At 39.6% G+C, this 22,491-nt stretch overlaps 1 protein-coding gene across 1 annotated transcript in view; it reads right to left on the bottom strand.

Moving 5' to 3' along the window:
- LOC139938131 (stalled ribosome sensor GCN1-like) overlaps window positions 1-21,968 on the bottom strand; it is a 114,651-nt gene extending 92,683 nt beyond the window's left edge. The window contains exons 1-20 of the mRNA XM_071933509.1: window positions 21,744-21,968; window positions 19,641-19,836; window positions 18,927-19,035; window positions 17,659-17,757; window positions 16,655-16,858; window positions 15,391-15,499; window positions 14,319-14,393; window positions 13,138-13,266; window positions 11,871-12,023; window positions 10,284-10,457; window positions 8,924-9,076; window positions 7,925-8,017; window positions 6,634-6,709; window positions 6,165-6,324; window positions 5,227-5,416; window positions 4,392-4,519; window positions 2,813-2,994; window positions 2,076-2,169; window positions 1,625-1,747; window positions 228-426 (exon numbers count right to left, since the gene is read on the bottom strand). Of these exons, the coding sequence (XP_071789610.1) occupies window positions 228-426; window positions 1,625-1,747; window positions 2,076-2,169; window positions 2,813-2,994; window positions 4,392-4,519; window positions 5,227-5,416; window positions 6,165-6,324; window positions 6,634-6,709; window positions 7,925-8,017; window positions 8,924-9,076; window positions 10,284-10,457; window positions 11,871-12,023; window positions 13,138-13,266; window positions 14,319-14,393; window positions 15,391-15,499; window positions 16,655-16,858; window positions 17,659-17,757; window positions 18,927-19,035; window positions 19,641-19,836; window positions 21,744-21,861 (2,764 nt within the window). The 5' untranslated portion in view covers window positions 21,862-21,968. The remainder of the gene's footprint in view (window positions 1-227; window positions 427-1,624; window positions 1,748-2,075; window positions 2,170-2,812; window positions 2,995-4,391; window positions 4,520-5,226; window positions 5,417-6,164; window positions 6,325-6,633; window positions 6,710-7,924; window positions 8,018-8,923; window positions 9,077-10,283; window positions 10,458-11,870; window positions 12,024-13,137; window positions 13,267-14,318; window positions 14,394-15,390; window positions 15,500-16,654; window positions 16,859-17,658; window positions 17,758-18,926; window positions 19,036-19,640; window positions 19,837-21,743) is intronic.
- Between the last annotated feature and the right edge of the window lie 523 nt (window positions 21,969-22,491).

The following is a 22,491-nucleotide window of genomic DNA, read 5'->3' as shown; positions in this document are numbered from 1 at the left end:
AAGTCATGTTTAATCGTTTAAATGAATAAAAAAAAACACTGCAGCCACCCTTTAAGTAAGGTAATTACAACCCAAGGAATCTGAAAAGTACATAAAAAACGTAACGTGAGTAACCATAGAATTGCCAATAAGTGTACATACATGTACATGTAGATATATTTGTTATTGTATTTTTGTACTAAGCGCTATTCATTTTTGTACTTAGCAATACTCATTAGTGTACTTACCAATATTCATCTGGTTCTTCTTGAACACACATCTCCTGAGAGCCAAGAAGACCTCAGTGACATGAGAGGCTGCCAGAGGGGATGACACAAGGGACAACAGACAAGGCACCAGGGTGGGGATGGTGTGTGCCATGGAGGAGGGACAGCCCCTGGCACAAGCGTGGAGAAGATTGACAGTGGTGGTTAAGTCTTGATCCAGCTGCGAGAAAAAGTTAACGATTAAGTCAATATCATTTTATTTATTTCACCCCAGTTTATAATAAAAAACTGACATTTGTTTCCCAATGTTTCAAAAACATTCAAATTCAATACCAACTACAAAAGACAATTCATTACAAACTACAAACACATTTCATGGTTGAAGAAAAACCAACACAAAATATAAGACACTGTTCAAACTAGTTCATACCAGGTTGAAATGAGTCATAACTGTTTCAAGGCACTGATTACTATTTCATACCAGTTTCAACTTCATTCAAACTGTTTTAAAGTACTACTTCTTGGTAGTGTCTTATCACTAGTGCTGGGCGAATAGTGAAATTTTGTTATTCGGATACCTCTGGCCAACTATCCGAAATTAACCGGATATTCGAATGTTGTCTTCGCCGCTAGAGGGCGCTATTTAAAAAATGGATTTATTTTTTTTTTGCCGCTAGAGGGCGCTGTTCGTCTGTGAATGAGATGTTATGGCGGATTGATATTAGTTTTAGACCAGTGTCACGCGGTTCATTCACAAAAATGACCGGATCTAATTTAAAGATGGCGATTTGCTTTTTCTTTTCATCGTGATTGACTCTACGTGAAGGAAAACTTTTGTAATCTTTGAACAAATTACGTCAGAAATGTCATTGTTTTAACTCTACATGGAGGTGAGCATAGTTAAATACTAAATATATGCTTTTTTATGCTGTTTTAATAGAAGTTTCATAAGGATTCAGACAAAACAATTCATATCAGTTGTCGCCCGACGTCCGCGGATATTCGGATATTAAAGAATATCCGGTTACTCGGTCGTAATTACAGAATTATCCGGTTTGTAAATAGGTATTCGCGCCCTATGCGGATATCCGGTTAAGAAAAAAAAGGCATTCGCGGTTACGGATAGGAAAACCTATTCGCCATTAACCAGATATTCGAATTATTCGCCCAGGCCTACTTATCACATGTTCAAACTTGTTCAAACCAGTTCATACCAGTTTCAACTTCATCCATACTGTTTTTTATAAGGCACATCTTCTTGGTAGCCTCTTATCATATGTTCACACCTGTTCAAACCAGTTCATACCAGTTTCAACTGCATTCATACTGCTTTAAGGCACTTCTGCTTGGTAGCCTCTTACTACATGTTCAGACCTGTTCAAACCGGTTCATACCAGTGTCAACTGCATCATTATTACCTTTTCCAGACGTTTCCGGATGGCAGACTCCTTTGCTAGTTCAGCATCTTTAGCTTCTTGCTGCTTCTTGGTCAGCTTGACTTCAATCTTAATTCCTTTTGCTCTCTTCTTTGCTTCCATTTCCTAAAACAAGTAAAAAAAGGAAAGATAAAATATGAAGTTCTTTTGGCCTTATCCACAAACCTTACACAGGATATTTAAACAGCTCGACCAAAAAATAACCACAAATTCCAGGCATGCAACTGCAGTTTGTGAAAAAAGAGGAAATGCACAGCACAGCAACACTTTGTACCCTTTTTTGTTTCAATTTTAAATGGCATAGCCTAGAAACCAATACAATACGATAAATGCAACCGATCAGCTAAAAAATTGCATCCACGCTTATGATAGTGAAATTATGAAAGTTGCCCATATACATGGCGTCTATCAGGAAAAATCTCTTCTAACTTACCTTCTGTAGTTCTATTTCCATCTTCTGTTCCTTGAAGGAGTACGCTTTGTTCTCTCTCTTCATGTTGGCGGTACTGCTCTTGTCACTTGCCATTCTGTATTTAACCAAAGTGAATAGCTTTGTCCATTATCAAAAAAACATACGATCGAAAACAAAGGCCATATCGAAATTGGGGGCTATGAATTTTTCATAATTGTCAATAAAAAAATAAGGTCTTGAGGTTAAGAAAAAAACTAGATACACTTCTGCTGTTGACAGCGCCCATCAAAATGATAATATATATTTGGTTTGCGGTAACACCATGTGTGTATCTACTTGCCAGGTAGAGTTTGTTCTTTAGAGAACTGTCTTGCTATGTATTCTACTACCGCCGAGCTACTTTAGCTTGAAGGATCGTTATAAACTGCACTACCGCGTAGTGAGTTCTTAGATTGGTCTCAACGTTTCGACCAGCTTGCTCTAGTCATGGTCAGGAGATAATACTTTTACGTAATTTGAGGGATGTTGCTTTGTTGTCCCTCCCTTCATGTTGCAACAAAGCATTCTATTTTTACTCCTGGAAGGTGTGATGACTTTGCTTCTTTTACATGTTGGCTCATACTTACAATTCTCAATTTGGAGTGGAATCGGTAGAAACAGTTAAATGGTAGTTTCGATTAACCATTTCGGTAAAATAAACACAATGCACATCCCTTAGAGGCACTAGTCTGCCAGTTTTTAACTTAAAATAAACTTACCTTTCGATGAACGCTTTGTTGAATAGTTCACCTTCGGGTGTTTTCATGATGTCATACTCTTCCTGTGTTACTAATGCTAGATCTGGGTTCCCGAGGCAACTCTGTGCATGGTTGACTAGCACTGGGAAGAACTGTTTGGGCGCCAGTCTAGCAATGGTAGCGGCAGCAGCATTGGAAGATGCCTATTAAGAAAAATTAATTTTAGTTTAGCAAAAAAAAAAACACGAAAATACATCGGTGGAGTTTGACAGTCACAATGGAAACACCTGATGAGCACTTTCATCTCCAAATACCAAAGCCCCGAATCAGTAACCCAAATGGGGTACAATACCAATAGACTATCTCAACTGGTACGTGTATCCTGATTGCAACTGGTATTTTGAAGGGGCATAGCAATTTCCCTCTGCTAAGGGGCACTTCTTCGAAGTTAATGTAAATTTGTATTGGAACTTTTCAAAGGGCACCACAGCAAAAGCACAGGGCACTACGGCAGAGCCTGTTATTGGATTGTATCATGATATAAAAGTTGCCATTACGAACCAGCTTGCATAAACACACCCAACAACTACCCTGATGCTGTTCACTTCCTAACTAGATCCTGATTAATAAATAGTCCACATTTGGGGAAAAGACCAACCGTACTACCCCAATACAATGACTCTATGTCCAACTTAAGAGCCCATGTGTAGACTTGCAGGAACCTTACAGAATTGGTTTTTGCTAACAAAATAGTTGCTGACAGTGTAAGCACTTTATGTAATCCACCATATACATAAACTGACAAACCTGTAGAAGTTTGAGATCAATTGGCCATCTGGGTCACGAGAGAATAGTAAAAAACGGATTATAAATTTTGCATTGCATCGATGCCAAAATAAAAATGAATAAAACGCTCACTGAGCGATAAACTCCAAACGTGAAGTTAGATTATTTGTTTCTCATCAAATATGACATTTCAGACAGAAATATTTCAAGGGATGTTTTCAACTATCATCATCATTAGACCGTGTAAGTTTTATGTAAATCTGTGATCTTCAAGATTTTTATCTCTTACCAATTCTGTAACGTTCCTTTAATAATAAACAATAATAACCAGTTTTTATATAGCGCTTTATCACACCCAAATTACGTCTCAAAGCGCTTCCAACATTATAACCCCCGGTCACTGGGCCATTTAATTCCAACCTTAACCCATCTCAGCTCCCTGGGGAGTATACAGCCTGTGCAACAAATAATATGTGCTACTCGGCTAAATCAATCACAGGAACCATTTCTGCCCTCACAGGTACCCATTTACCCCTGGGTGGAGAGAAGCAATTACGGTTTAGTGTCTCGCTTAGGGACACACGTTCAGGACTCAAACCCACACTCTGCTGAACAGAAACACCAGAGCTTGAGTTTGGTGCTCTAATCTCTGCCCTCACAGGTACCCATTTACCCCTGGGTGGAGAGAAGCAATTACGGTTTAGTGTCTCGCTTAGGGACACATGTTCTGGACTCAAACCCACACTCTGCTGAACAGAAACACCAGAGCTTGAGTTTGGTGCTCTAATCAGCTCAGCCACTCCACCCTACTTACCTCCGTAGAGCAAGAATTTCCACTCAAGATTGCTTTGAGGACATCGTCTAGGTTGTCAGTCAGTAACTGCACTGCATCCAGCTTCAGCTTGTGAAGAATTGCTGACCACAGGAGGGGCCTGACAGAGGCTAGTGAACAGAGGTGAGGCATGAAGTCAAATTAATTTACTGAGAGTATCATTGTTATTATTGGTTAATAAGAAAAAGCAAACATGGCGGCCAAAAAGCTGAATTGCGGATGCATATACAGAGAATAAAAATATTACAAATTTAAAGCAATAATAACACAATAGAACAGGTTTTAAAAAGACAAACACACAAAACCAAAATATTGAAACACCTAAAATCCTAAAAACTGTGCCAGCAACTGTGCAAAAATTTGTTTTATTTCTGACCTGGAAACTACTTAGTACAATGTTCTTAAAAGCCTTGTGTCTACATTTGATATAGTTTAGTGTCCATGAGAAAGTACAGTCTCGTGACGATGACTAGAGTAAGCTAGTTGCAACGTTGAGACAAACTTAAGAACTCACCCCGCAGTAGTGCAGTTAATAGCAATCCTATGTGTAAAGTAGTAGTCCCAGCCAATTTTTTATACCTTTCGCCCAGGTAGTTAAAAAGCAGGACAGTTCTTTTCAGAACTGACAAGTCTCCCGAACCTTCCGATAAATCTACTCCGCGATAGTAGAATATAGAAAGACAGTTCTCTTAAGAACAAACTCTACATGGCAAGTAGATACACACATGGCATTACCGGAAACCAAGTATATAAAGTACAAGTAGGAATGCTTACAGTCTCTTTACAAGCCTTACAATAAGTTTCAAAGATAACATACCAACAGTTGGCTGATGGACGTCTATCAGGGCCTCAAGGACCAGCTTGCCAGCGTCCTCCTTGCCCATGCAAGTACCTGCATTCACTATCAGCGCCTGGAGGGCAGAGGCTAGCACCAGGGCGGAGATGCCCTGCCTAGTCTCCGTACCAGACTCTCCATTGGTCAGTTCAGCCTGGGTAGGGTCTATCACCTATACACAAGATGGTAAATATCAGTCTGGAAATGAGACTAGACAATCTAACGCGCCCCTTGCAGCTTTATAATTTCCACTGTTTCATGGGTTAAGATATTGTGGTGATGCAAAATGGCAGACCGTTCAAGAATCGGTGCTTCGCTCTGGCTTCTGTATGGCACCCCGAACAAGGATAATGACCAAAAAAAAAGAGACTGCCAACATGTAGATTGCCCTATTGACCCCTTACACGCAAGTCACGTGCAGGGACTGTGCCTCGCTCACCATATTGGTGGTCAATATGTTTACGTGTAAACGCCGCTTCGCCCAAAATGCGCACTTCACTGAATAACACACAGTGACATTAACCGCCCAAATGGCGCAACCAAGATTATTCTGATGATCACGCCAGGTGAATTGGGTCAATACTTAAAACATGTAAATTTCCCATTTGGGGGACAGAACCTCCAGCACACGGATTTCTCTGGGACTTCGGCCTGTAGTCCGGAGGTAGTTCAAACAGCGCTCGAGTCAAAATTTATTTGTTCAATTCTAAGTAGTTGTAAATATTGTAAGCATACATGTAGGCCTCTCTTAATACTTATGCATGACATCATAATTCTTACCCAAAATGAGGCTATGGGCACACATCCCCCATCACTTGCAGTGGCTGCGCCCATCGCCTCGTTTTGGATTAGCATTGTGACGCACCTCATGCATAAATATTAAGAGAGGCGTATACAATCTGACATCAATGAAGTTGTACCTTTTGTGTTGCCATGGCAGCCCTGAGTTCCTGAAGCAATGACCTGGCTACCTGGAGGCCGTTGCCGCTGGTTACGAGTCTCTTAGCGACCACCTGGCCGCTCTTTCTCAGCTTCCAGCTTGGGTGCACGAGGGTTGTCACTATCGCCTGATGATACAGCCTAACATACATACAGCAGAGATGGATGTTATCATTTGAATATATACATATTCATGAGGTAATCAGGCCATTTCATTCAGCAGTAAGCACCTGGGCCCCAAAGAGCTTAAGCACACCATGTAGCTTAGCACAACAAAATTATGCTAACCTCATTAAATATACCAGCCTAGACTACCATGTCCAGTGTACAATTTGTGACTGGTATCCTGCTCATATCTGCTAAGCAGCAAAGTGTTAAGCAATATTTTTCTGTAGTTCTTTAATTACAAATACTCAGTGGGGCATTGTGAGTGTAAATAAGTAAACTGACCTCTCTGTTCCAGGTTTGAGTTTGTCTGAATGCTCAATGAGTAACTTCTCACTCAGTTGCAGTATCGTCTGTAAGGCTGAAAACAAGCACAGAAAAACTCAATTAACACTCTATTTCAGCAATGGTTTTGGACAAAGGTTGTTGAAAACATTTGCTCAATAAAAATTGGAGGATAAAAACATATAATAAGTCTCAATATGCAAGCTTACTGATTATAAAGTTTACACCAGTACCAAAACTCTAGAGAAATAATTCTACCTGAAATACAAATAAGCAATAAAAAAGCAATGAGAGAATTCAGTTGCTTATTGTGATCAGCACTCAATAAGCGACTGCAAAAAACCTGGAGCTGTTATCACTAAAAAACATTTCCATCGTTAGAGAAGTGTACGGACACAGATACAGATATGTCTACACTTTGTGTGTTCACGTGACGCGTATTCGCGAATATCGTATTTTGCATACACAATTACAAAGTATATGGGAGCTCATACACGTCGTAGAAAAACACTATACTGTTTTGCAGACTTTTAGTTGTATTTTTGTCCCAGATCAAAAACATTTCCCACGGAGTTGCTTTCACTGGTATGGTGCTTGATGTAGACATATTTTGTTTTAGTCATTTGCAAGCAAACCGACGAGAAAATGCAGTGTATAAAACACGGGGTCTCAAGGTCTATCAGTCATGTTTGTCAGACAACCACTCATGATGAATGCGGGCACACTCAAGTGAAACATACCTGTATTTTGCGAAACAAAATCCACCACGCGGCTGTCGTGAACGGATACGGTTAATATCATATCTGTATATGTCTGTATCTGCACGCTTGCGAAACCTCTCTATTGTGTTGTCCAATTGACTTTTGGGAGTGTCGTGGCCGAGCGGTTAAGAGCACCAAATTCAAACTCTGATGTTTCTGATCAGCAGAGTGTGGGTTCAAATCCCCAGCCGTGACACTTGTGTCTTTAAGCAAGACACATAACCATTGCTTCATCCTTCGGATGGGACGTAAAGCCATTGGTCCCATGTGTTGTGTAAACGCATGTAAAAGAACCCAGTGCACTTATCGAAAAGAGAAGAGGTTCGCCCCGGTGTTCCTGGTCCGATCGGCAGCAAATTGCGCCACAGCACCTTGTAAAACATTACATGGTGCTATCAGAATTAGGTCTCATAATTCAAACGTAGTCCCACTCCTTGCAGTAATAATACCTGGCCCTTTGTTTCCTTTGGCAAAAGGCGCATTATAAATACGGTTATTATTATTATTTATGGATCAATGTTCAAACTTACCACCTTCCGAGGCAGAGGAAAGAAATCTCTCTGAAACAAAGTACTGCTTCTCAGTATCAACCAGTACACCCCAAACCCAGCTCAACTTGGACTCTGTAATAAAAACACAGGAGCAAAGATGTTATTAATTTTCCTGAAGATGATCAGAGCATACTGGGAAACGTTGAGTTGTCAACCACCGGTTCTTTTCAGAACCGACACTACTCAACAAGATTTAGATATGGTGCTACCTCACCTAATGTTATCTTTAGTTGTAGTTTTTTAAAGTTGAGATATAACAAAGTTATCCTAAAGTGATCTCTAAATAAAAATGAACATTCAAATTTGTAATTTCAATTTTGACTTATTTATCGTTTAAAATAATTGTTTGTTTTCATATAAGAAATGCATTGAATGGTCCTTATAAAAACCTCATTAAATGGTTCTAAAAAGAAACGCATTCAAAGATCCCAAAAATTTGACAAGCTTGTAACGTTCTGTAAGTCATTGTCAGGATGTTGTTCTCTTGAATTAAGAAGTGAATCATCTATTTGAAGTCTTGTTTCTTAAACACAGCCCCAATATCAACCGATTGCTTGATCGCTATCTCCATCAGTATCCATAAAAACCGACAAATAAGTATTGTTTTTCATTTCCCGAACCAAAACTCAACTGTTTTTCTATCCAGCTCCAGTTTTGTTTCCTGTACCGAATTACAGTGGTCACCATGGTTAGACTGCATGATTTGCAATTACAAGGGTTCGAATCCCCCGAGCTGACCGCTGACTTCACAATGACTAGAATAAGAATTGTCATCTAGTTGCTGAATCACAATTTCTCGATTTGTGCAATTCATAATCATAGACGTTAAATCAATGTTTGTATGTTGCCAGCTTGGCGTTTATACCCCCTTTTGGGAGTTTGCCGAGTTCCCTTGATGAGAAGACCATCTAAATAAACAAACAAACAAACAAACAAGGGATATATACATATAAACAAGATGGCCGCCAATCTTCTTACCAGCCTCAATATCAGCACCATACATCAAGGTCAACATGTAGGCAGCAGAGAGACCCTCTGTTACTATGGAAACCAGGGTAGATTGCGACTGAGCACGCTCCACAGATTGCTTCAGAAGAGGCAGCATTGTCAAGGCCTGTAGAAGAGTGTCACCTAGCAACGGATGTAAACATCAGTATTTAGGCATATTGGATTTATTATAGTTATATTACCATACTCTACAAAAAAACATTATATCAAGTACAAGGGCTGGCCTGAATGTACACATGGTGTAGACACTAATAAATTTTAAGGCCTTATTGGTGCATTTTTTTCTGATTTTTCCCAAGGGCAAAAAAATTAAATAAAAACCGGAGTTATTAGCGCAAAGCGTGAAAGCTTGCGAGGACGAAAGCTTTCGGGTGCAAAGCCTGCTTACAAACATTTATCATTTGTTGGGTGGGGGTTTAAAGGAACACGTTGCCTTGGATCGGTCGAGTTGGTCTTTGAAAAACGTTTGTAACCGTTTTTTATAAAATGCATATGGGTAGAAATGTGTTGTAAAAGTAGAATACAATGATCCACACAAACATGCCTCGAAATTGCGTGGTTTTCCTTTTACCTCGTCGACTAACACGTCGGCCATTTATGGGGGTCAAAATTTTGACTCCCATAAATGGCCGACGGTGATAGTTCGCATAGTAGAAGGAAAACCACGCAATTTCGAGGCAAACTTGTGTGGATCATTGTATGCTACTTTTAAAACATCTTTTCAACCATATGTATTAAATAAAAAACGGTTAAAAACGCTTTTGTTTTGACCAACTCGTCCGATCCAAGGCAACGTGTTCCTTTAAAGACAGTGGACACTATTGGGAGTTGTCAAAGATTAGTCTTCACAGTTGGTGTTTCTCATCATATGCATAAAATAACAAACCTGTGAAAATTTGAGCTCAATTGGTCGTCGAAGTTGCGAGATAATAATGAAAGAGAAAAATACCCTTGTCACACGAAGTTGTGTGCTTTCTGATGCTTGATTTCGAGACCTCAAATTCTAAACTTGAGGTCTCGAAATCAAATTCATGGACAATTATTTCTTTCTTGAAAACTACGTCACTTCAGAGGGAGCTGTTTCTCACAATGTTTTATACTATCAACCTCTCCCCATTACTGTAATCAAGAACTGCTTTATGATGATAATTTTTTTGAGTAATTACCAATAGTGTCCACCGCCTTTAAAAGAAACAGAATTTTGGTAAAATATCCCTGATATATATATATTCATTACAGCACCAACTCTTCGCTTGGTTTTGCTTGAATTCATTCCGGAAGGAGAATGGCCTTTTCGCCAGACACAAGGGCTTTTTCAATGGAAACTTACCTTTGAAAGCTGCCAGCATGCACTGGATGTAGCCATTCCTGACCGATGATGTGGACTGTTTGAGGGTCATGCCTTTCTGGAACCAGTCGATGAGCTTCTTGGGTACTGTGCTGGTGAACTTGGCACACCATAGGGCCAGCATGGACAGGGTGTGAACCAACGTGCCCTCATGGACTGTGGAAAACGGATAAAAACAGTCACTCATACACCCAGGGCAAGGGCAACAAGACAAGGGCAACAGAGGCGGTCATGGCCTTCATGGACTCTTATGTTATTCCAGGCCTAGTTGCCTATGTCCAAAGAACTTAGTAACAAAAGGGTTAAATGAAAACTACATTTATGTACATGAAATTAACTGTACATGTACATCCCAAAATACACAAACTCCTCCAAACAAACTAAACAGGAGATCATGAATTTGTTACCTGTCATACATTTTCAAAAAGTGTGTTTAATTCATGCTTCAATCGTTTCAAAAGATGTAGACCTACTTTGCAGAAGTAAAAATCTGAGCCTAGTTGTGATTGGCAGTTGGTTTATTTCTGTTTATTTGACAACTATTTATGGAGCTCCATTTGAGCCGATTGCGAGGTAGAAACTGCGTCTACAAATATGACAACCTTATTCTCGCTGCTTCATTTTAGTATCTTTGATAAAGGTCCAGATATATGATAAAACTACCAGAATATTTGTACCCATTTTATTATCTATATACTAATACAAGTAACTTGTCTGCTTGTGTAAGAAAATCTCCCAGGTGCCTGTATAGATCGGGCTGCAACTTTTCTTACGGTATTTTTTCAGTCCGGAGATCATACTAAGGGGGTTCAAATTTGCTTATTTCCTTTGTATTTAAAAATTTGATGTATTTCACATACCTTTTTTTGTATATACCCCCCCCTCCCCCCCAAAAAAAGAATATATACATGTACATATTAACACATATATGTAACACATTAGCCTCGTGAAAGGCTGCCTTCCGGCGTCCTTTCGCGAGTAATACAAATAATAACAAAGCTTCATAAAAAGCACGTATATCTATCACCCAGTGTTAGCTCATGGCGCTTTAACATACAGTATTTTCCTGCAAGGTATGTGGGACTACACATTAATTAGATCATTACATCTGGAATGTTTAAAGACTTCTAATCCACTCTTAAGATTTGGAAAAGTTCACCCCTAGCTTCAGGTAATGGAAATGATAAATGAAAACAGATATTGACATTTTTTATTTTTTATTTTTTTTTTTTATGCAAGTTGCCAGACACACAAGGCCTGAAGGCCACTTCAAGGTGTGGGCTACAATTGACTATTTTTTTCAGAGGCCGTTGCCCCCTACTCCTGGGTCTGAAACAGTTTGGAGCAACTGGACGCGCTAGAAGTCAAAAGATCGACTGTTGCAGTCGTTCGGAACAACTCTGGAGCATATGGTTTCAGACGTCGAACTTGTCATAAGCCGAGCCAATGTCAAGTTCGCCCGTCTGAAACCGACATTTATTTGGGTCAACCTAGAGTCGCTCCTAATCTATTTGGTTCAGCGCGACTCTGCTGCGCCTGTCTGAAATGGGTGTAAGAAGCTTGACTGACCTTCTTGTTGTAGTGGTACAATGAACATCTCTACTATGCTTGATGCCAATGCATGTACAGAGGTGCTTCCCATTACGCTGTTATAGCTGAGGTTGCCGATGCCAGTCAACATGCCCATACGCTGCGTCACGATCGTCAGCTTGCCCTCTGAACCTAGGGAGCAAAGGAAATGATAAAACTGATTAAGAGTTATTGTATTTAACTGTAACAAAGATTCCCTACAACAGCATAGAGTGTCACCTTGCTCTCAGGGCTCAGTTGCACAAACCCTGTAAGCACAACAACTTGGTAAGAACAGAAAAATCCTGCATAGCAGAAACGTGTTACCAGCCAACATTCCTTAAAGTTGACATTGTTGCAACTGGTACCTCACTCATTTCTCACTTAGCAAAGATTTGGGGTGACTTTGGACATCCAATTTGAATACCTGGTTTTTCAATCAGTGCGCCTCTATGGGGGTCCAAAGCAACACTGTTACTGTGGTTTTCTTTTAACTGCAAACATGAAAGGTTTTTCAAATGTAAAACTAAAAAAGTATGCAAAAATGCAGAATACCAAAAGTTTGACCACCACCAAAATGGACCCTGCAAAAAAGAAAAGTGTGAAAAAGCATATTCTAAATAAGTCAAGGAATTACACAGGAGAACCATAGTCATTTTATATACTCACACATGTACATCACCCCATAAGAACATATAAAAATAATTTGAGAAATATTAATAAGTAAAAAAAACAAATAAAATAATAGTTTTTCTATGTTGCAGGCAAAGTCACCACACTCTTCAAAGTCACCCCTGTTAATGGTAGTAAGAATGCTGGGATTGGCAGTAAGCAGTGACATGACACTACATAAGGTTGATTAGCCTGAACATCCGACGTCACACTTCGAGGCTCAGGAATAACGCTAGAGACCGGCCGCCAGCCGGCGTGTACATCCACCTTTGACCTACATTCATTTCAAATTGAGATACATGTACGTAGCCAAATTCTACAACAACATTACATACAAGTTTGACAGGTAAGTACACTGTATACAATACACACGTGTGGAAGCAGCATGCAGACATCTGAAAGTAAGCTTTCCATATCTGTGTTTTGATTGGTCGTCCGATGTGACCACAGACCAATCAAAACAAAAACAGATAAGGTAGCTTTTAGTCACTGCATTGATCCAATGATATCAATGGAATCACTGGATCTGAGTAGCAGGTTACCTTTATCCATGCGGATAACGACAGGGGCCCAGTCTAATGGTTGATTAACTTACCATTGAGGATAGCAAAGAAGTGTTTAGCCAGTTGTTGTATGGCATCACCATCGCTACACTGCATGGCTAGATTCTTAGCAGCCACTGCGGCTTCCGTCATCAGAAGCTCCTCCTTGGCATGCAGATGGGCTGTCAAAAATAAACAACAACAATTTAATTAAGAGTTTTAACCCATATAGACCGATCCCGACGCGCACCGGGCGCACAAGAGTTGAGTACCGCGCGCCATTGCTGAGGTGTACATGTGCCTAGTTTTGTGCACAAAGACATGAGGAAATCATGTTCCTTTTCACTCTTTATGGAAATTAAATGTTTTCCTCAACGAATAACACAATTTCCTTAACATAACATCATGATATACCAATGAAGATCACTGACTATAAATATTTGCAACAAAATAGAAGCCGGATCATCTTGAAAAAGGTGCTTGTCTTAGGCGAGTTTGGGGTCAAAGACGCGGAAACTGCATAATAGTTGCTAAAATGCATTACATCGGCAAGGTTTTTGTCAGAATTTCAGTATTTTACTTTCTGCTTAATCTTACAAATTTATCAAAAATGTAGTACGTTGTAATATCAAGCAGCCACATCAAGGAAATTTCATAAATAGTCGAGGAAGACATTCAATTCCCATAAAAAGAGAAAAGGAAAAGAAATCGATTTTCTCATGTCTTTGTGCACAAAACTAGGCACAAAGACACCCCAGCAATGGCGTGCAGCGCATGGCGGCGCCCAGCACTTGCGCACCTGGATTAGTCTATAGGCCTGACTGGTCACAGTTCATGAACACTGTTCCTGCCCGGACCCATGTAGCGCTCATTGCTCCATTACAATGACTAGAATTATCGTCTTGTATACTAAATCACATAATCATATACGATACACCTTGTATGAAAGAAATTGACTGTTGCCAGCTGGGTGTTTATATTCCCTTGTGGGAGTTTGCTGGGTTCCCTGGATGGAGATCATTAAGCCAGTACATTATTGGAAGGAGCATGATCAGAGCATACTGATCGAAACGTCGAGTTTAAACCAATGGTACTTTTCAGAACCACCCCAACTCATTAGAGATAGTCATTACATGGTGTTACCGCAAACCTTTCCATAAGGAGCACATAATTGAAACTGGGGATCTATTATAAAAGAGGACAATAGGTATAAAAATGATACTTGTTGACTTACTTGCAATGTTCTTGCCCAAGTCTTGAGCATACTGGCTGAGATCAAGGGAGACACCGCTTAGAAGGTAGCCAAGAGCTGCCAAAGGAACACACAACATTAAATACTGTTAAAAAACCAATGCATTGTGAGGTGGTTGGAGTTGAGGCTCGACTCGACTCGAGGAGAAATGACTTTCGACTTGACTCGACTTGGGGAGACATTATTTGAGATTTGACTTGACTTGCGCAAAAGTGACTTGAGAGTTGAGAATTTACTTGTATAAATTAAATTTGGCTAAATCAACGACAACATTCTTGGGTGACAATGCCACTGCTGATGATCCTGATGTTTTCGAGTGCTTTTGTCATAAGGTCAAACATTAAAACGGCACAGACATGCAGACACGTGGGTGCAAGATTCATGGTTTAAATTATTATTATAACCTTGGGTTGATTTCACAAAGAGTAAGGACCAGTCCTATGAGATATTAAAAACTTAAGGCTAGTCCTAAGATAGGGGGAGTAAGTTGTAACCATAGAGTTATATATAAGATCTAGAGGGCGAACTGGTGATGCTTCTTGCACAAACGTGACGGGACCGCAAGGAGACACGCGGGCGCGTTGAATATGAAGTAAACGTTGGAATTTGTGTTTCTTGAATGCTGACGCGATGCTGTTTTGTCAACTTACAAAATGGCCGCACAAACACCTGCTGTGCGATGCCTGTGTTGTCAACATAGAAAATGGCCGCCTGCGCACATGCGGGGTCACGTATATAGGCCAGTGCGTTTCTAGTTCTTATATATAACTCTATGGTTGTAGCTCTTCCTAGCTAGAGATAAGTAAAACTCTTTGTGAAATCCACCCCTGGTCTTTTAACAGGTTTTGATCAACAACTTTATCACAACATCACTGGAGTGGGCTTATTTAGGGACATAGTGTGACTTGTGACTTAACATCTTTTGAGCAAAAAATGACTTGCGACTTGACTTGACCAATGACTTGTGACTTGACTTGCACAAAGATGACTTGCAACTTGAGAAAAAATTACTTGGTTACAACATTGGAAAAGGGAAGAGGGATGCTGTACAAACCTTCAAGGATGTTTTCAGGACTGCGGAGCATTGCCTTTTGTACGAAGGGAAGAAACTTCTGCTTGAATTCATCATGGGTGACGCAACAAAGTAACCATTTGCTGATTTTCTAAAAAGCGAGATCGGAAGTATAAAACTGTCAACCTGTGTGTAATGCTTTGAATAACAGGTACATGAGCAAGAATTTGGCAATTGAGCCTCAGCGACTAGTGAAATTTACTACTCAACTTGTCAAGCCTCAAGTAGTTGCGGCTTCCACACTAGTCGCGACTAAATTTTAGTTCCCAAGATGCATTGCGGCATAATGCTTGCCGCATGCGCAATATAGTAAAAATAGTGCATAAAGGATTGAAGGATTATGTCACTGTGTTACTATTATTTTGAATAGTCGTGAGCGACACAATTGGTTCACCAAGCAGGAAGTCGTGACTACTACATTAGTGGTTTTGGCGGCACGATTAACCGAATAACGATAGTTGTGAGTCGACTTAGCATACAATACTCACAACTTTAACACTGTAGTTGAACTAGTGGCCCAGGCTTACTTAAAATCTATGCATTTGTCTATAATGCTTGATGTTTGCATTCCCAACATAATCTGTTTTAAATGATACAAGGAAGAACGGTCTTTGGCTGGCATTTACTGTCATTTTTATTTAGGGACAAAATTAGTTCAGGGGCTCGATTTCATAAAGCAATAAAATCCATCGTAAAAAAATAATTCACAAAGCAATAAAATCCATCGTAAGACAAATTTTCAGTATCACCATCTAAGGATTTGTGTTGTGCAGGCCTGTGAAAGGACCCTTAAAAAGAGCTGAAAAACTACATGATGTAAGAACGATTGGGTAACGTCAAGTGAGTGTCGCATCACGCATTAACGCTGGTGGAATCACGACACCCCAATAATCCAGTAACTAGGCTTATCTCACATTATTGTAGTTACATTATTGTTGCCAAGCTTATAAGCTTTTACAAGGGACTATAAAAAATATAAAAAAATATAAAAAATTGTCCTGATCAATAACAGAGTGGATTTCAGCTTTAATGCAGAGATCTCACATGCCTACTTGTGAAATCACACTTTACTAAGCAACTGCGATTGATATGCAGTTAAGAACAACCTTAGCTCTGTGTGAAAGTACCGTTCAGGACAAGGTTTTTCCGATCTTTACATATATCTTTCAGATAAGCTGGTTTTCTACTCCCCTCTCATTCCTTCGATCCCCCCTTTTCAAAAAAGGGTGTAGAATATTGATCATACCAGAGCGTGAACTTGTGGCTTTATCTTGCCTCCAAACACGGCTTTGATGTATACATCCAGGAAGGCTGTCCGGTGAGCATCAATGACATCACTCTGGTTGGACTGGCTACAGTGTTGCATTAACAGGCTCACCATGCACAGCCTATGCACTGTAGGGTCAGGCTTGGCTAACGTCGCGGCATAACTGCCGACTGCATCTGGTACCTGAAACCAAAGCGTGCATCATCAAATGTGATTATAAGTAGTCTGGTATCCATTTTCTTGTAGCCTAAAAGCAGGTCCATACTCTGCAATCTTCAATCTGGGGTGGATTTCACAAAGAGTTAAGACCAGTCTTATCTCGGGTTAGGACGAGTTACTCGCCACTAGCCACACATTTTATATATCCCCTAGGACTAGTCCTAAGTTAGGACTAGTCCTAACTCTTTATGAAATCGACCCCTGTACTGTTTCATGTTTCAGTTTGTGGGCTGTGAGGCCATTATGACGACTCTTTCTGATCAGTTTCCACACATCGTTAAAGATCAACGTGAAATGTTCATTGCTTTTCTTTTCTCGTTCTACTTCCTCGTGGGACTTGCTTTCTAGTCGCAGGTAAAGTAAAAGACTTCTTTGTTTGAATTATACACTAATTATACCGGAATTTCATGGCTAAACTCGCTTTAGAATTTGAGATACCTTGCTATGGAAGGAGCACACAGACTGATTTTTCAATGGAAAACAACATTCCTTGGGAGAACCCTGATTACGTGTCACTTCACAAGACTTTTGTTTCTGAAAACCATCCTTAAATGTTTCAATTTTTTGAAGTACTATGGCATTGATCTTTGACATGGTGCAGCCATCTTGGTTTACTTACCACCCAAAAGAAAGTACATGTAACCTCACCGAGGCTGAATAGGAACATAGTCTGACCCTTATGTGTTACTGTGATTAATATCATTGATAATAACTAAGGTAAACAGGGAACATGTCCAAGATGTTGGGTCATGATTGCTACTTACCTGCTTCCAGACTTTCTTGAGTTTCCGGCATGCTGATTTGATGAGTGACTGGTAGTTAGTGGCTAAAACAGCAGAGATAAAACTGCATTGTGCTTCAATCTGTTGGTTTAAATACATGTAGTAATAATCACAGCCATTTATTAAGTGTTCATAAACAGAGGGTGCGTCTGATTAGCTTCTGCGGGGCGACCCCTATCTACCCCCGTTACGTTCGAATAGCTCACCACGGTCAGCCCCAAGTGCCCTGGGTCACTTGGGTCTGGCCCAAGGTGCATGGCGTCACCATGAGAGGGTGAGTGGTTCAATTAGCTCTTGTCAGGGGCTCACCTCAGAGTCCACACAGGGAAGCTTAATCGAATGCACCCTAAGTATCAAAGCATTTTACACTATTACAGCCTTTTAAATCAGCCTTGGGTATTCCTGAAACCATTTTAACTCCTTAGAAGTATGCAGCACCTGCAGGCAATTAGACACACATGTTGCTAATCATTCACATTGACGATATGTAGCCCACTCATCACTTCAGGGCCCAATTACATAGGGCTACTTAATCACAAAAGGTAGCTAAACACAACAGGTTACAAGTCAAAATGCCATTTTGTCATGTACAATCTGTGACTGGTATCCTGCTAACTTAAGCTAAGCAGAAACTTTTCAAGCAATATTTTATGCTTAAGCAGCTCTACGAAATTGAGCACTGGGTCATGAGAAATACCTAACTGTTAAGTATCTCACTCATGGAAGTGTTATGCCCAGGATTCAATCCACACCCTGATGACTCATCAACCCTGCGTCCAATTTCATAAAGCTGCTTTAGCAGATATTAGGGAGGTTTTGCACACGAAGGGATATGCATACGCATACCTTTAGCTATCCATAACCTGCTTACATGTAGCAAGCAGGATATTGGTGTCGTCTGCACGTATAGCGGATAGCGAGTAGCGTATGACGTCATGATGATGACGTTTCCATCGCACTAACCGTATCCGTTTGCATGCAAAAGCTCCCTATTATTGCTAAACAGTTTTCCGCTTAGCAGAAATGGGCAAAAAAACAGCCACAAGTTGCATATATGTGACATTATTATTACTGGTATATTAGTTAAAACATGTTCTTGTCGCAGCCCAAAGACTGAATTACATTACAGATTTACATTTTTTATATGTATAATTTAAAAAGCACAGGAGAATATTTATACACAAGGAACATTGTAGACTCTTGCTTTGTTCTGCTTAGCGGCTCTAGTCTGTGACAGTAAGTGTACTTACCAGGTCATCCCAAGCACTTCCAGTCTGTTTCTCTTTGGTGTTGAAGACCGAGTGGACCAACACACAGGTCCAGCCAAGACTCGCCAGCGGAGAGCCACCAGAAGTTCGTCTGTGCAACAAATAAGAATAAATTACTATAATACAAGATCGTGGCAGATGGCTTTAAGGCTCTGGACACTATTGGTAATCACTTAAAACAAGTGTTAGCACAAAAACTTACTTGATAATGATCAATGAAGAGCTGTTGATAGTATAAAACATTGGGAGAAACGGCTCCCTCTGGAGTAACGTAGTTTTAGAGAAATAAGTAGTTTCTCACTGAAATATTTGAACTTCATTTCGAGACCTTAGAATTTGATTTTGTGGTCTCAAAATCAAACATCTGAAAGCGCACAACTTGTGCTACAAGGGCATTTTTTTCTTCCATTATTCTCTTGCAACTTCGCAACGACCAATTGAGCTCAAATGTTCACAGGTTTGTTATTTTTTGCATATTTTGAAATAGACCACATGTAAGTGAGAAGACTGGTCTTTGACAACTACATACTTCCTGCGAATGCGAAATGAAATTTGAAGTTGCAAAAAAAAAAAGCTGTGACGTAAACATTTATGAACCAGGCTTTAGTTAGTGAAACTTTACACATTAGTCTATGATCCTTGGCTACTCTTTTCAGCATTACTGCGGCAGAGATTGGTGTGATCATTTCAACTTACGATGCTATGATATTTCTTTGTTGCCGGGCGTGGCCAGTGAGAAACTTGAGGAGGGATTTCACGGCATCGTCTCCGTATTTAGCCAAGAGGGCCCTGACAATGTCTTCAACCTCCCGGCGAGACTTTGAGTCTGTGTAGTGGCCGAGGGTCAGGGGTAGAAGCTTCAAGATCAACTTGGACGCATTGTCTGGAAAATCTAAATCATCAACAACACAAATAAAATACATTGCAATTACATATTATCTCAACATCCTAAACAAACCGATTTTGAATTTTACGGGCCACGTTGGATTTAGTTATAGTTTTACAATACATAATCAAATCCACTGTTACACCCTTGCCACTTCAACGCTATGCACATGCGCTGTTTATGCATATTGCGCTAATAAGAACAGCATGGTATACGCCCCTTTTAACGTAAAGGTTGAGTGCGCTTTTGCGGCTTTGACATCAAAACAATTAATGTATTAGTAGAAATTTCAGTTTTCAAGAAGTTTTTGTATGCAACTAGGCAAAACGGCCTCACACCACTTGCATTGTATGTATGTTCTGTGTGTTGGGAATGTTTTAGGTGTGTAGTACATTGTAGTTTAACAAAGGAAACTGAAGTTATTGCTGGTTAAAAAAATGACCATGAAACATTCATCTATCATTAATCATTGACCATTTTCAAAACATAGTATTACGGAGGCAAAAAGATTTAGACCCCTATGAAAGGCTCAGGGAGCGTTAATAATAGTAGTTCTAGAAGAAATAACCCTCCATTAGGGAGTCCGGCAATTTTTGCATGCATTTTTTTCACAAAACTCCAACAAGTTTTATACTGGTCCCGAAAACGCAAAAGTAAACTTAATTTTTCACTCTTTTACTGTCACATCTTTTTCCAAGATATTTTTTTTTTCTTTGGAATTATTAGTCTTTATTCTTCTGGAAAACTGAATCCTCGTTTGATTTATAGACAAGGTTAACGTTGACAAATGGTGAGTTTTTTACAGCTACTTTTCACACACAAACAGATACATTTTACACAACTGCTATTTTGACAGACTCGGTACCTTCATCCTCATCGGCACTTTGGCATGAATGACAAATGACATGAACAAGATATTGTACAATACTGAACATTAACGACCTTGCTTTTGCGTAAAAAAAACAGAAATGATTGATTGTGGTCAAAGAAATTTAGTGAAAAAGAGGCATTTTTCACAAAATTTAATTAATTACAAAAATAAATAAAATAGGCCTTACAAATTCTGAAAAAGAGTGATCAGGGACCAATTTCATAGAGCTGCTAAGCACAAAAATTTGATTAACATGAAATTTTTGCCTCTATAAAAAAACAGGAGTGCCAACCAAAATTCCTGAACAGCTCTATGAAATTAGGCCCTGCTGTACTGTACAGTCAGTCCCTGTGTCAGGGTCAATCATCATATTCATAGCAGTCAGTACAGTACTGCTCCTGGGGCTCCTTGCCTTGTATTGTATAGGCCTAGCAGAAATGCTTCACTAAAGGTGTCAGTTGCTATTCCAAAATCATCATTCGCTACTCAATATTTAACAATTCGGAAAAGTTTTCGTATGGCGCCACCACTTTTTCATTTGAAATAAAATAATATAGTATCTAATTTACCTGATTGATATATCCCTTTTTGTAAAAATGAGTGAAAAGGTGGTGGCACCATACGGAAAGTTATCCAACAATTCAGTGAGTGGCACAAAATCTGTCGAAATACTTGGCTATGAAAAATTGCGGGATGAAATCGTTCCCTGCTGCTGTTGTACTGTTGTAACAGTGTTAAACCAAAAATTGTATAGTTCAAATATTTGTTTTACTTTTATTTAGACCTATTATTACATGTAGTTTTTATTTTAATAATATTTAATAATAAGAAGCCTACTTGTCTTTTTTACCAGCTGGTCTTTACATTTCAAAGTTGTATCAATGCTCTACAAACAAAGTAACAAAAAGCAGCTGTTTATTTGACCTGTCCGTCTCACTGCTCCACTTTATTATTTATCCTACTCTGTTTCTGTACAAAGTTTTTTTTTTCCCCCTCTATTTCTACCATGTCTACTAACTGCTGTGCAAAACAACATACTTACCAGGTTTGTTAATGCAGGTCAACAACTCAGACAAAATGAGCCGCCTTTCCTTTGTTTTTGAGGTTGTTACTTTGCAGAAGAAATCCTTCAATACCACAGATGTTTCTGGGGCAGACATGGTGTTGGAAAGTGACGAAAACCGCTAGATTTTCTTCACTGATCACTGGAACACTTTTGAAAAGGGGAATTTCTAACACGACATTAAACTTCAATGTCTTACACACGTGCAGGTGCCACGTTCAGTGCATTGAACGCACTGTACCGATACGAATGTGTGTGGTGCAATAGCGTTTCCGTCGCACAAGTAGGTCGCCATACTTTTTTTAATTAATAGACTTTACCCAGTCGAATCTGCTTTAGCAACAAAGTTGGCGTTGTACAGTGTAGAGGGCGCCCTTCCACTTTAACGGGACATCCACTCGAAATCTTTATGAACCCTTAGAGTTATAACTCTATGTTATGACCACACTAAAAAATAGGCAAAACTTCATACGCCAAGCTAATTATCATAATTCGTATGCCCTAAAAATCTTTTTAATCTCCGGTGAACATTATCTCCTGCCACAATGACAAACTTATTTATATAGACAGGAGAAATAGACAATAGTGGCCAAGTTTAAAATCGTTTTAATTTCGCAGCTTTTCGAGAACCATCGGGACTGCAGTTAATGGTGGTGCCAAAACTTGTTCCATGAAACTTTAATATTTGGATGCAGGGGAGGGCAGTGCATGGAGGAAAAATTATACC

Source organism: Asterias amurensis, chromosome 6 (genome assembly GCF_032118995.1).
Source record: "Asterias amurensis chromosome 6, ASM3211899v1".
Taxonomy (NCBI): Eukaryota; Metazoa; Echinodermata; class Asteroidea; order Forcipulatida; family Asteriidae; genus Asterias; species Asterias amurensis.
Note: the sequence above shows the minus strand (reverse complement) of the source record. Positions and strands in the feature narration are given on the sequence as shown.